The sequence below is a fragment of the Gorilla gorilla genome, chromosome 2, assembly GCF_029281585.2.
Source record: "Gorilla gorilla gorilla isolate KB3781 chromosome 2, NHGRI_mGorGor1-v2.1_pri, whole genome shotgun sequence".
NCBI lineage: Eukaryota > Metazoa > Chordata > Mammalia > Primates > Hominidae > Gorilla > Gorilla gorilla.
In genome coordinates, this window is record NC_086017.1 from 21,144,108 (window position 1) to 21,157,155 (window position 13,048).

Genomic DNA, 13,048 nt, shown 5'->3' on the forward strand with positions numbered 1-13,048 from the left:
TGTTGTTGTTCGTACAAATCCGAGGTTGTGGTTTTGTGGAACTAATTTCCCAAGAAGAAATATAAGTAGGGAAAAACGATTTTGGATAAGGATTGACTGCTGGCAGGTGTGGGGTTTCTTTTATTGAGGACAAAAATGTTCTGTAATTATTGCTGTGGTGGTTGCATAACCCTGTGAACATACTAAAAAAACAAACAGCACATTGCATTATGTACTTTAAATGGGTGAATTGGGCCAGGCACGGTGGCTCACAACTCTAATGTAATTCCAGCACTTTGGAACACAGAGGTGAGCATACCACTTGAGCTCAGGAGTTCAAGACCAGCCTGGGCAATATCGTGAAACCCCATCTCTATAAAAAATACAAAAACGTTAGCTGAGCATGGTGGTGTGTTCCTATGGTCCCAGCTACTCAGGAGGCTGAGGTAGGAGGATTGATTGAGCCCAGGAGGTTGAGGCTGCAGTGAGCTGTGATTGCCTGGGTGACAGAGCAAGACCCTGTCTCAAAAAGTACTAAATGGGTGAGTTGTATGGTATGTTAGTCATGTCTCAGTAAAGCTGTTGAAGATTATGGAAAGGTTTGGGGTAAAATTCATCAGGGGTAGATTCATGTTGGGTTATCATAGGAGAGAAAGAATGTTTGGTTACCGCTCTAAAACTCTGATTGACAGCTTAGGGAACTACCATGTTGTAGTCCCTTTGTGCCCCTAAGACACACACCACCATGCCCCTGGAAAGTGTTATATAAAAGCTAAGTGGTATTATTTGGAGGCACTTCTATGTTCACTTGCTGTAATAGAGTAAGAGGAGTGTGATCAGTCATTTCTAGTCTTCTGGTTTTAAGGTACCTTTTTTTTGAGTTAGTTTTTAGCCCAGAACTAGATACGTAATTTTCTAGAAAATAACAACGTGTTTTCTGTTTTCAGATTGAAGCACTAGAGTGTGCATATGATAATCTTTGTCAAACAGAAGGAGTCACAGCTCTTCCTTACTTCTTAATCAAGTATGATGAGAACACGGTGCTGGTTTCCTTGCTTAAACACTACAGTGATTTCTTCCAAGGTCAAAGGACGAAGGTCAGATAAACTTTGAGTATCATTTTATTATATAGTTTTTTAAAAAATCTGAAGTTCATGTTACGAGAGACCACTGCAAAATTCAAACTTGTTTAGATTTCCTTAGCCTTCAAAGGATGTTTAAGAACATTTCCTTATCTCTATCCTCTCGCACCCCTACAGTTATCGAATCAGCTCCTCTAGGTTTTTCTAGCTCTACTACAGCTCAGAATAATTTTGATACCTTACTCTTTTTTTTTGTTTGTTTGTTTGAGACGGAGTCTCGCACTGTTGCCTGGGCTGGAGCGCAGTGGCGCGATCTTGGCTCACTGCAACCTCTGCCTTCCTGGTTCAAGCGATTCTCCTGGTCAGCCTCCCGAGTAGCTGGGACTATAGGTGCCCGCCACCATGCCCGGCTAATTTTTTGTATTTTTAGTAGAGACGGGGTTTCACTATGTTGGCCAGGCTGGTCTTGAATGCGTGACCTGCCTCGGCCTCCCAAAGTGCTGGGATTATAGGCGTGAGCCACTGTGCCCAGCCAATACCTTACTCTCTATTAGTGCTAAAGTTATTTCCATTTTCCCTCCTGATGTATTTTACCCTCTATGTTTTAATTTTTATTCCCAGAACTACCCTGCAGTTCAGGCCCCTCATATCACACTCCTGGACACTTAGAATCTTGTTTCCATGTTGTGCAACACTACTGGAGAAGAATCTCCCTTGAACTACCCACATTTAGTGTATCATTCATTGACCAAGAGCATAATGGTGTCTTCCTTCTGGCTCCAAGCTGCCTTTCCTGCCTTATCTTCCATTATTTTCCTCATAAAGCATTGCTCCAGCTAATCTTATCTATTTTTCTCCAGAATCTCCATCCCCTTCCCATCAGATACACCTAAAACTTTTTTTGTATCTTTCTTTTTCCTCATGTTGTATCATCTTCCTAAAACATGTTCTACTTGTGAAAACCCTAAGAAATTCTCTCTGTCTTATTGAAATTCTATCTCCACTGTGAAGTATTTTCATGGTGTGGCCATATATGATCTATCCCTATCTGAAGTCACTGCATTTATTCCCTGATCCTCATTTGCAGGTCCAGTACCTTGTACAAGTTTCTTTTTGTGCCATATTAGACTGTAAGCTCCAAGAGGGCAGGGCCCAAGTCTTATGAATTTGTCTGCATAGTGTCTAGTACTTGTCTGAGGCCCTCAATAAAATTCTTTTGAATGAATGAAAGAGTACTGTAAATGTCTTTTAGAAGTGATCAGATATATAGGAAGTTGTCTTAGCCATACAGGAGACTATGAATTAAAAATAACAAAGATTTATGAGTGTTATGAAGTTCTGAAATCAAATGGAATCATCTCCATAGCCATGTGAATATATCAGAGCTGAAAAAAGGAAAGCCTTTAACTGACGGTCTGGTTATTCTTTAGCCTGAACTTAGGATGACTTTTTTTTTTAAAAGCACATTTTAAAATCAACTACATTTACATTTTATTTTTCAGAGGAAGCCCACCTCCCCTTTTTTGTTGTATTTTTATTAGAGATGGGGTTTCACCGTGTTAGCCAGGATGGTCTCGATCTCCTGGCCTTGTGATCTGCCCACCTCGGCCTCCCAAAGTGCTGAGATTACAGGCGTGAGCCACCACTCCTGGCCCAGAGGAAGCCCTTTTTAAATTGAGGACTGAAGATTGAATTTTTATTAAAATTCTTTCCCCCAGGCGATTTCACAGAACCACAGCTAAATTAGTATAGCAATAAGACCGTTAATAATTTAAAGTCCAATCTAGTGTGAAGTCCTCTTGTCATAGCAGGCAGGATTAAATGGCCTGTGTTTGGAAGCGACCGTAGGTCAGGTTGTATGTGGTAAATAAGTGGTCCTCCCCAAAGTGCAGCTCTGCCAAAATAATAACAGTTTGAACAGTGCTTTACAATTAATTTAAAAGGGACTTTCACATACTTGATCTTTTTATGATAAGTCTGTGAAACAAGTGTTAGTTACTACCTGTGGTTAGTTAATTAGTATCTGCATTTTCTGTTTGAGACTCAAAGTCACACGACCACATTGTCTGATTCCGAAGCCTATGCCCTTTCTTTCTTTGTTTTTTTTGTTTTTGTTTTTGAGGCAGAGTCTTGCTCTGTCGCCCAGGCTGAAGTACAGTGGCACGATCTCGGCTCACTGCAACCTCCACCTCCCGGCTTCAGGTGATTCTCCTGCCTCAGCCTCCCAAGCAGCTGGGACTATAGGTGCGCACCATCACGCCCAGCTAATTTTTGTATTTTTAGTAGAGATGGGGTTTCACCATATTGGCCAGGCTAGTCTCAAACTCCTGACCTCGTGATCCTCCCGCCTCGGCCTCCCAAAGTGCTGGGATTACAGGCGTGAGCCACTTTGCCCGGCCACAAGCCTATGGCCTTTCTACCATTCCCTTGACCTTGGGGAAATTGCATAACTTTTCTTTGTATTAGTTTATCTGTTAAATGGTGGTAATGCCACCTCCTTATAAGGTTTTGTGAGGATTAAACATGATAATGTGAATAAAATGCCGAGCACATGGTAGATGCTCAGTATGTATCCACTTCCTTCATGTTTCAACAGCAGTGTATTCTGAAAGACAACAAATCTCTGGGGTCTCCTCTGAAGTGCTCTGGGGGATTCACCAGTGCCCTGTCCCTGAGACTAACTGCCTGTCTGCTTGTCGGATTCAGGCACACTATCCTTCACTTGGTTAGGGTGGTATCTCAGGAAAGCCTGGAATTACTCAGCACACGTGATGAACACCTCCTTATGGGCCAGAAATTTTGAGATACAGTTGTACTTGTTCTCACACCACCTAAGGTCTTCTAGAGGAGATGAGACATTGACCTGTGGAAAGTTAACTAGAAATTCAAGTAATGGAAGATAAGTTCAGAGAATTGATACGGGTGATACTTTGGTTGGTCTTCTATGCCTTAGCTTATTCTAGGAAAGATCACCAGAAGCCTTAGAGCATGACGGCCTCATAGGAGTTTTATAGCCTTCACGCTGGCTTTCCTACCTGTGGTCCTGAATGTTCCTGTCTCTCCTCCACACTGCTGTCCAAGTGCATTTTCTAACGTGTAAATTTGATCATGTAACTCTTCTACTTAAAACCCTTCTAAGGTTCCTGTTGACTTCGGGATAACGTTGAAACTACTTAGCTTGGCGTTTGAGGTCTCTTCGGTTCCGGTTCCCGTCCACCACTAGCCTCATTTGATATTTCCCAAGATACATCCTGTGCTCTGGCTACCCCTGTGCCCTCCAAATGCCGCAGCTTTCCCCCATCTCTCTGCCTGCAGACATCTCTCTGTCTCCCTTCTGTCACCTGGCTGCTGCCTCACCTACCTTTCTGATTCATTACCCCAGGAAGCACTGGCTGATTGCTTGCGCCATTTCATTTCTCTCTTCTGTGTTCTGGTAGCAGCCTCCTTCCTAGCACTGACTAGTCTCCAAAGTAATTGTTGATTTGCTTTTCTGCCTGCCCCATATCCCCAGCCTGTGAGCAACTTTAGCACAGAATCTTGTTTGTCCCCACTCTGCATCCTCAACATTTAGTGCAATGCTGGACACTTAAGAGACACATGATGTGAGAATGCTGAGAGGAAAGAGAGAGAATTGTGGACTGGTATGAAAATTAAAGAAGGCTTTTGCCAGGGGCAGGGCCGAACCCTAGAGAAATAATTTCTAGACATCATTTTCAGTGGTTCTTGCTTTTTTTGCATTAACCTTGTTCACTCTCTTTAGCATAATTCCAGTTTCCCTTTGAGCCACGACATTTCCTTGAAGGTTTTCACCCTCTTTTTTCAAAAATAGGCATTCTTTTCACTATGAAATCCTGCACTTGTGTTCTGGCTTCATGTTTTACTTGATTCTGCCCCCTCCTCCTCCTACCAGCACTTTGTTCCCTGAAAAGTCACTGCTGCTCTTTGAGCCCTGTGTCCTCATGTGTAGGATGGAGAAATGTTGGAATCCCTCTGAGTTTCTCTCTTCAACCTGTTTCTCTTCTGGGTTGTCTCATTGTGCCTACAACTCCAGAAACCATTTCCTCCCAAGTAATTCAATTTTCTCCCACCGGCCTGAACCTCCCTCTGGACCCGGGCCATATTATCCAGCCGCCTGCTTGCCTCCTTCTGCACCTTACAATCTTTGCCCCAAGGCTGGTCCTTTTCTGGCTTCATTGGCTCAGAATGATGCTGCTTCTAATTTTTTAAAGATAAAAAAGATAAAAAAATTAGCCAGGTGTGGTGGTGTATGCCTGTAATCTCAGCTACTCACCACCACCTCAATCTCTGCTATACTGCAGCAGCTTCCTAACAAGCCTCCTTGTATCTACTGTGGGCCTCTCCAGTTCATTCCCATATCATCCCCACAGTTTTCCTTGGAAAACGATCTGATCGTGTCCCTATCATAATGAAACACCTGAATGTCTTCTTCCCTGTGCTCTAAGAGTAGGGGCTAAATTCTTTAATACGGCCTACAAGAGTCTGTGGCCTGGGCCCTGTGGGCATCCAGCCCCAAGTCATTCCGTGTTCCCTGCCACAGGGCTTTTGCATGCACCTTTTGCCTGGAACTCTTTACTCTCTCTTTTCTTTACTTCTACCCCTCCCTCCCCCTACCTCCCCTTTGTTCTGTTAAGTGCTCACTCTTTCAAGGAAACCTTCCCTGACCTCTATAAAAAGGTTTATTCCTTCTGTTGCGAGCTCTTATAGCACTGTGCATCCCTTCTTTTTTTTTTTTTTTTTTTGAGATGGAGTTTCACTCTTTGTTGCCCAGGCTGGAGTGCAATGGCATGATGTTGGCTCACTGCAACCTCCGCCTCCTGGGTCCAAGTGATTCTCCTGCCTCAGCCTCCTGAGTAGCTGAGATTACAGGCATACGCCACCACACCTGGCTAATTTTTTTATCTTTAGTAGAGATGGGGTTTCGCCATGTTGGCCGGGCCAGTTTCGTACTCCTGACCTCAGGTGATCCACCCACCACAGCCTCCCAAAGTGCTGGGATTACAGGCGTGAACCACCACACCTGGTCCATAATTTTACATTTTCTTGAGTGATCTTTGATTAATATATTTTTCTCCCATTTAAATGTAAGCTCTACCAGGACAGGTACCCTATCTTTGATTTCCCACCATTGTGTCTGCATCCCATGGCATCATGCCTGGTGTGTAAAATGCAATGGAAGGATGAATTCATGCATAAATGAGTTGTGAAGACTGGAGATTGCTCATGGGAAGCACCTGGGTCAGTGCCTGGCACACAGTAGGCCTTCAGTGAGTAGAGGGTAGCTTTTATTATCAGTTCATTTTAAGTGTTCTCTTTAATGTGAGCATTCTGTTGTCTGGTTAAGGCCACGTATTTTACAAAGACTTTCCCAAATTGTCTGTACACCTCAATTTATGTCTAATGAGTTACACACATGGTTACTGGCATGACAGGAGACAGAATACAGGGGAGGTATATGATCTGCATGGCTGATTCAGAGCAGGGGTTCTTAATTTGGAGTAGGGTGCAGATGCGTAATGTCTGGGAATGTTTTGGAAGCAATGGATCCTCACCCTAGAAAAATCCACATGTACACACAGTTCTGCATCTAGTGTCAGAGATGCACAGAGCGCTGACATGCTTGGAGGCCCTGGCTTGGAGGAAGATGAAGGAAAAGACAGGAGTTAGCCTGCCTAGTGGGGAGCCTATGGATTGTTAAGGTCAGGAGGTGAATGAGTCCTCTTTGTTCCAAGTCAGAGTGGGAGCTTTGCGTGTGGAGGTACTGTTCACTTGTGTGTGAAGCCTTGGCTGACTATGAGAGAGTGGGTACCTGCCCCTAAAGAGGACACATTGCCAGCCACCAACAGCTGGGACTGCCATGGTCTCAGTTTTGACCCTGTGCCCAGCATGCAGCTGGTCACTCATACATGTTATCACTTATCCTTACATGCCCTGCAAAGTGAGTAGTGTTGTCTGCATTTTACAGATGAGATGAATGGAAAAGAGACTAGGGAATGGAAGCTTCTTCACATGTGAATGATCTTACCTCCTACAGTCAGAATGCTTCCTATAGTGAAAAAGGAAGCAGCCATTTTTTTCTGCTCAGCTCACAATGTGTTGGGGTAGAGTAGGAAGGCCAGACTTCAGTTCCCAACAGCTTCATGGGTCGAACCCTCTGAGCCTCAGTTTCCTCAGTGTGTATAAGCATACAGTAACAACACCCCCTTCCTTGTAGGTGGCTGTGAGAACTAAGAGTCATTAAGTTTCACTCACATGTTCTAATTGTTCCCACTATATTTTCTTAGAATGTTTTTCACTTTTCATTTTCAAAGGAAAATTTTCTTTGATTAACCCCAGTTTCCAGCTATTCCATAAAAATGGAGTTTTAAGGTCCCGAGTCACACAGCCAACTCTGCCTTTACCAAAGGAAGGCACAAGAGAAGCCCCTCCTGAGACTGGCAGGGTTGCCAGTTCAGCAGCCCCGGTACACCCAAGAAAGTTTTACCAGTTCACTGATGGTGCAGTCTTTAAATGAAAGCTCAAAAGCAAATGCGCCTGTGATTGGTTTCATCTCACTTCTTGGGTGATGTATGGTTGTTACTGTGATTGCTTAATGCTGGAGTTCTTTTTCATTTATAGTTAAAAATACCTGTTATAACCCAATATATGTCTTTGAATCTGCACCCACACATACACATAACAAACAAGACTTTTGCAAAATAATGCTTTCCTTTATTCTGTTTTATCTTTTTGAAAAATTCTAGTTGTGACCCAGTAAATGATTTAAGAATCGCAAATAGCTCACCACCTGCAGTTTGAAAAATGCTTTGTGACCATTTTATGACCATTTTGGAAATACTGGCAAATAAATGAACTGTACTAGGTGAGGTTCCATTCATTAGTTTTATTTCCAGCTATATCTCTGTTTTTAAAATGTTGCAAAGGTTTTCAGCTATTCTTTTACGTTTTTAGGTTTTTTTTAATATACAAACTTTTTGTATATTTCCTTTTAATCCTGTGCATTTTTTAAAACTAAGATTGTACAGTATTTAGTTTTATTGTAGCATTTTAGCATAATAGTATTACATTCTACATCAACATCCTTTTTAATGGATGTATGATAGTATTTTTACCAAGGTTTTGACATTTATATTTCTCATAATTTTTTCACTATTAGGACTGCCTTGTGCATCAAATTTTTCCTCTTCTTCCTCTCCTTATTCCCTGTATTTTTAATTATTTCCATAGAAAAGATGTCTAGATGTGGAATTACTGCGTTACAGAGTTTGAGGCTGAGCGTGGTGGCTCACGCCTGTAATCCCAGCACTCTGGGAGACCTAGGTGAGAGGATTGTTTGAGGCCAGGAGTTCAAGACCAGCATGGGCAACATAGCAGGACTCTGTCTCTACAAAAAATTGAAAAATTAGCTAGGTGTGGTGGCACACACTTGTAGTCCAAGATACTCTGAAGGCTGAGGCAGGAAGATTCCTTGAGCCCAGGAATTTGAGTCTGCAGTGAACTGTGATCATGCCACTGCACTCTAGCCTGGGCAACAGAATGAAACTGCCAAAAAAAAAAAGTTAGAACATGTTAAGGTTCATAATCAGCGGTGTGCTGGTAAATGTTTAACAGCCAGCTCTTGTGAGGTAGGAATAGTCCTGATTTTGTGGTGTTTTCTTACTTGTATGGTACCAGTACTCCCACCATGGCCAATTGCAGGCTACCAGTGTGAAGTCCTGGAATGCCGAATTGAAAAGAGACATTAACAGTTGGCTCCCAGAAGCCTGTATGGGCCAACTCCAGCACAACACTGCTTATCATAAATGTTTCCCCAAGACCCTGCCAGCTTCCCTCCTACCAGCTGTGTACCCTTACCAGGATCAGATGTTGTAGTATTGTACACATGTGTTAGGTTGAAAATGGGCCTTAAGTTCTTCTCTCAATGAAATGTGGATTCCACAGTCACACTCCATTGCTGCAACAGATCACCATCTTTCAGGCCAGTTCTTGTGATTATGTTAAAAATAGCTCATAACATTGTCCCATTACCAATCTTTTGGGGAAGGTTACTTGAGTCTTCTACTTCATTCAGAGCAGTTATTGAAGATTGAATGTTTGGGAAATGTTGTGTAATCTCAACAACATTAGCCTTTAATTCTAGGGCTTTAAAATCTGTGGACAAGAGCATTAGCCAAGGAGCAACAATTTATATGCTGTTAGTTGGGCTCTTTCTTCACTTAGTGATCTCTCTGCATCTTGGCAGCTGTCTGTGACTTTGAAGTGCATTAGGTATTTCAGTTTTTTCCCCCATACTTTAAAAACATATAATCTCCTTTGTGCATTTCCTGTTATATCAAGTGTTTGAGTTATAAAGACAGCCATTTGTTAGATTAGCATGTTTTATGGGATCATTGTGGAAAATGTTCTTGCTGAAGGCAAGCAAGTTGGCAATTTTGCCCTCTTTTCTTTCTCACAGTGTACTTTTTCAGCAAATTGCTTGGCAGACTGATCATGACTGAATCATTTCAATGAATTGTATGCTCTCAGCCAAGTAGAAAGGAACATTTATTTCATAAAGCTTCTAAACAAAGTTTTTCTTCAGTTACGTTGAGCTTCTTTCTGCTGATTTGTATTACAAAAGGAAGTGATTTGCCTAAGTTCGCACAATTAATTTGTGGCAAAGCCAGTTCTAAAACCAGAACTCCTAGTCAGTGATTATTTATGAAAAATATTTTTTTAAAAATTCTGTTTAACCGTAGTATAAGCTGGCTTACCTAGCATTGTGCCAACTAATCATTCCTCCAATGATTAAGATAGATTCTGAGTTGATTCCTAAAGCACTTAAAGATTTTGGGGTCACTTTTGAATCATCAAAGAAAGATTAAATGATGTTCAGCTTAGTGTTAAATGGATTTTGTCATTTTCCTATTCGACGCCTGCCTTCTGCACTTATGCCTCATATGGGTAGGAAAGTTACCTTAAACCATTTTCAAGCTGACCTGCTTTTATGGGTAAGTGGTAGATTTTCCTCCTTAGCAGATCATTCCTGCTCTCTATAGCCCATGTTAGGTCGGGTTGCTCTAAGAAACTTATTCCTAGTCTTTTCTGCTCAAAAAAAGATTTTTTTTTTCACTATTCTACCCCATTGCCTTTGTCCTTAGGGTAAGAAATATGCTTATTCTTTGAAATTAAGCATCCACTTGTAGCATCTAACATAATATTCTAGTTTATATAATTTAGATATCATTTAGTTCCAACTCTACATTTGCACATGATAAAGCCTAGACTCCGAGAATATTTGATAGACTAGAACTTATCCTTTTCTTTTCTTTGCCAGTTAAGAAAAAATAACCTTGAAACGAAGACAGCTAACTATGTACAGTCACATGCCACGTGATGTTTCGGTCAACAATGGACCACATATACGGCAGTGGTTCCATAAGATTATAATACTGTATTTTTACTATACCTTCTATGTGTTTAGATTTGTTCAGATACACAAATACCATTGTGTTACAGTTACCTACAGTATTAAGTATGGTCACATGCTCTCCAGGTTTCTAGCCTAGGAACAACAAACTATACCAGGTAGCCCAGGTGTGGTGTAGTAGGCTATACAATCTAGGTTTGTGTAAGAACACTCTGTGATGTTGGTATGACGATGAAATTGCCTAACGATGCATTTCTCAGAGTGCATCCCCATCGTTAAGCATGACTGTCACGGTGGTGGATTGGACTGAAGAAAGAGGTCAATGAAGTTACTGCAAGACAGTGTATTTATGTTGTTTTTGTAGTTACTATTTGTTGAGCGCTGGCCTCATTCTCAGTTTCTGTGCTAAGTGCAGTTAAGAATTATCCTATAGGCCAGGCGTGGTGGCTCACACCTGTAATCACAGCACTTTGGGAGGCCGAGGTGGGCAGATCACCTGAGGTCCAGAGTTCATGACCAGCCTGAACAACATGGTGAAATTCCGTCTCTACTAAAAATACAAAATTAGCCGGGCGTGGTGGCGCATGCCTGTAATCCCAGCTACTCGGGAGGCTGAGGCAGGAGAATTGCTTGAACCCAGGAGGTGGAGGTTACGGTGAGCTGAGATCGTGCCATTGCATTCCAGCCTGGGCAACAGGGGCGAAACTACATCTCAAAAAAAAAATTTTATCCTATAGATGAGAAAATTAAGGCATAGAGAAGTTAAGTAAATTGCTAAAGGTTACACAAGAGCAAGTGATCCAGAATGTTTGATTAAGGGCCCAGGTTTATGAAGTCATTTGCAAATTGTAACTCAGTGTCTCTGTAGGAACGGCATATTCTAGATTGATACTGCCTAGGTTCTTCCTAAGTAACCCATTTAATAGCCTTTGTGTGTTTTTTGTTGTTGTTTTTCCTTTGCTGGTTTGAATACCCTTTAGATACTCTGTAAGATTGAGCTTTGATATATCTGTGTTGTTTTGTGACCTATAGGGTATTTTCTTCTTAAACATTCTCTAAAGTTCTATGATTCTGGAGCCTGAAGAAATCCTTTGAGATGAAAGGTTCAACCCCTTCATCTTGCAGGAGAGAAAGGAACTTCCCCCAATGTCTTAGGATCAGTTAGCTGCAGAATTAAAACACATACCTGCTTACTGTTAAGCAAGTGAGTTTTTCACTACATCAGGCGATTTTCTAATTGTAAGCTGTTTCAGTGTTTTGGAAGTAGAAATGCTAGTTTCTCCCTTCTCCCCATTTTTACACTGGATAGAGTTGTAAATGCTGTTTTTTTTTTTTTTTTTTCGAGACAAAGTCTCGCTCTGTCACCCAGGCTGGAGTGCAGTGGCGCAATCTTGGCTCACTGCAACCTCCACCTCCCCGGTTCATGCCATTCTCCTGCCTCAGTCTCCCAAGTAGCTGGGACTACAGGCGCCCACCACCACGCCCGGCTAATTTTTTGTATTTTTAGTAGAGACGGGGTTTCACTGTGTTAGCCAGGATGGTCTTGATCTCCTGACCTCGTGATCCACCCACCTCTGCCTTCCAAAGTGCTGGGATTACAGGCGTGAGCCACTGCACCCGGCCTAGAGTTGTAAATGCTTTTTATGAATAAAAGCAATGTGAAGTTGAAGCGACGATTGCTAAATAAATGTAGTTGTCTGGCAGACGCTATCTGTCATGATTGGCAGAGGGGAGCAAAATAAAAAGATGTCCCTGATGGAAGAGTAGCAGGTGGGGTGGCCACATGGACCAGAAGAGCTCAAGGAAGACAACTTCTTAATTCGGTGGAAGCCCTGGACTGGAAATCTTGTTCTCAGAGTTCTCTCACTTCTCATCAGAAGCCCTCTTTTTTTAAATCTTACTTTCACATTGTCACCTAGGAGAATCCCAGGGTTAAAATGCCATGAGACCCTGTAATGTTGAGAAAGGAAAGAAGGAAGGAAAAGGAACTTGCTGAGATGCTGCATCACAGTTTTGTATGGAAGCTTCAGGTCTGCGTCAGTCGGGCATCACTTTTCCTGCTCTAGCTGCCTCCCAGGATCCCTGCTCAAGATCTTTGCCGAGGGGGAGTCCGTGTATTGAAGCCTGGAGAAATTTACTAGTCTGTCATCTATTCAATAGATACTTGCTGACTCTCAGGCACTGTGCTTAGGTAACTAGAGATAGAAAGATGAATACACTGCTCTTGCCTTCACAGAGAGTTCTAAACCAGCAAGGCATCAAATATAACGTGCATCCTGTGTTTTCTTTATTCTAAAATGCTTGTTTCTCCATATTTTAATTTTTCTACAGTCAGGAATTTCTTACAATTGTGTATATTTATGCAGTGAACCCTTTTTTAAGCAAATAGTTTCTTCTTTTGACTGTAGACAGCTAGTGCTAAGATGATAGTGTACATAAGAATCACATGCGGTATTCACTGGACACGCAGGTATTGGTGGTACCTAGAGAGGTCTGGGATCAGATTGAGTGTATGTATGTGTGTGGATAGGATGTTGTGCAAGTTCATCAAGCTCCTAGG

At 42.1% G+C, this 13,048-nt stretch overlaps 1 protein-coding gene across 13 annotated transcripts in view; it reads left to right on the plus strand.

Moving 5' to 3' along the window:
* Positions 1-13,048, plus strand: part of ATG7 (autophagy related 7) — a 280,139-nt gene that overhangs the window by 41,713 nt on the left and 225,378 nt on the right. For 12 of the 13 annotated variants that reach the window (XM_004033619.5, XM_055381004.2, XM_055381007.2 and 9 more), the window contains one exon: positions 927-1,076. In XM_004033619.5, coding sequence (XP_004033667.3) covers positions 927-1,076 — 150 coding nt within the window. Of the gene's footprint in view, positions 1-926; positions 1,077-13,048 lie in introns of those variants that run through there. The other variant, XM_055381009.2, reaches the window with a different exon arrangement.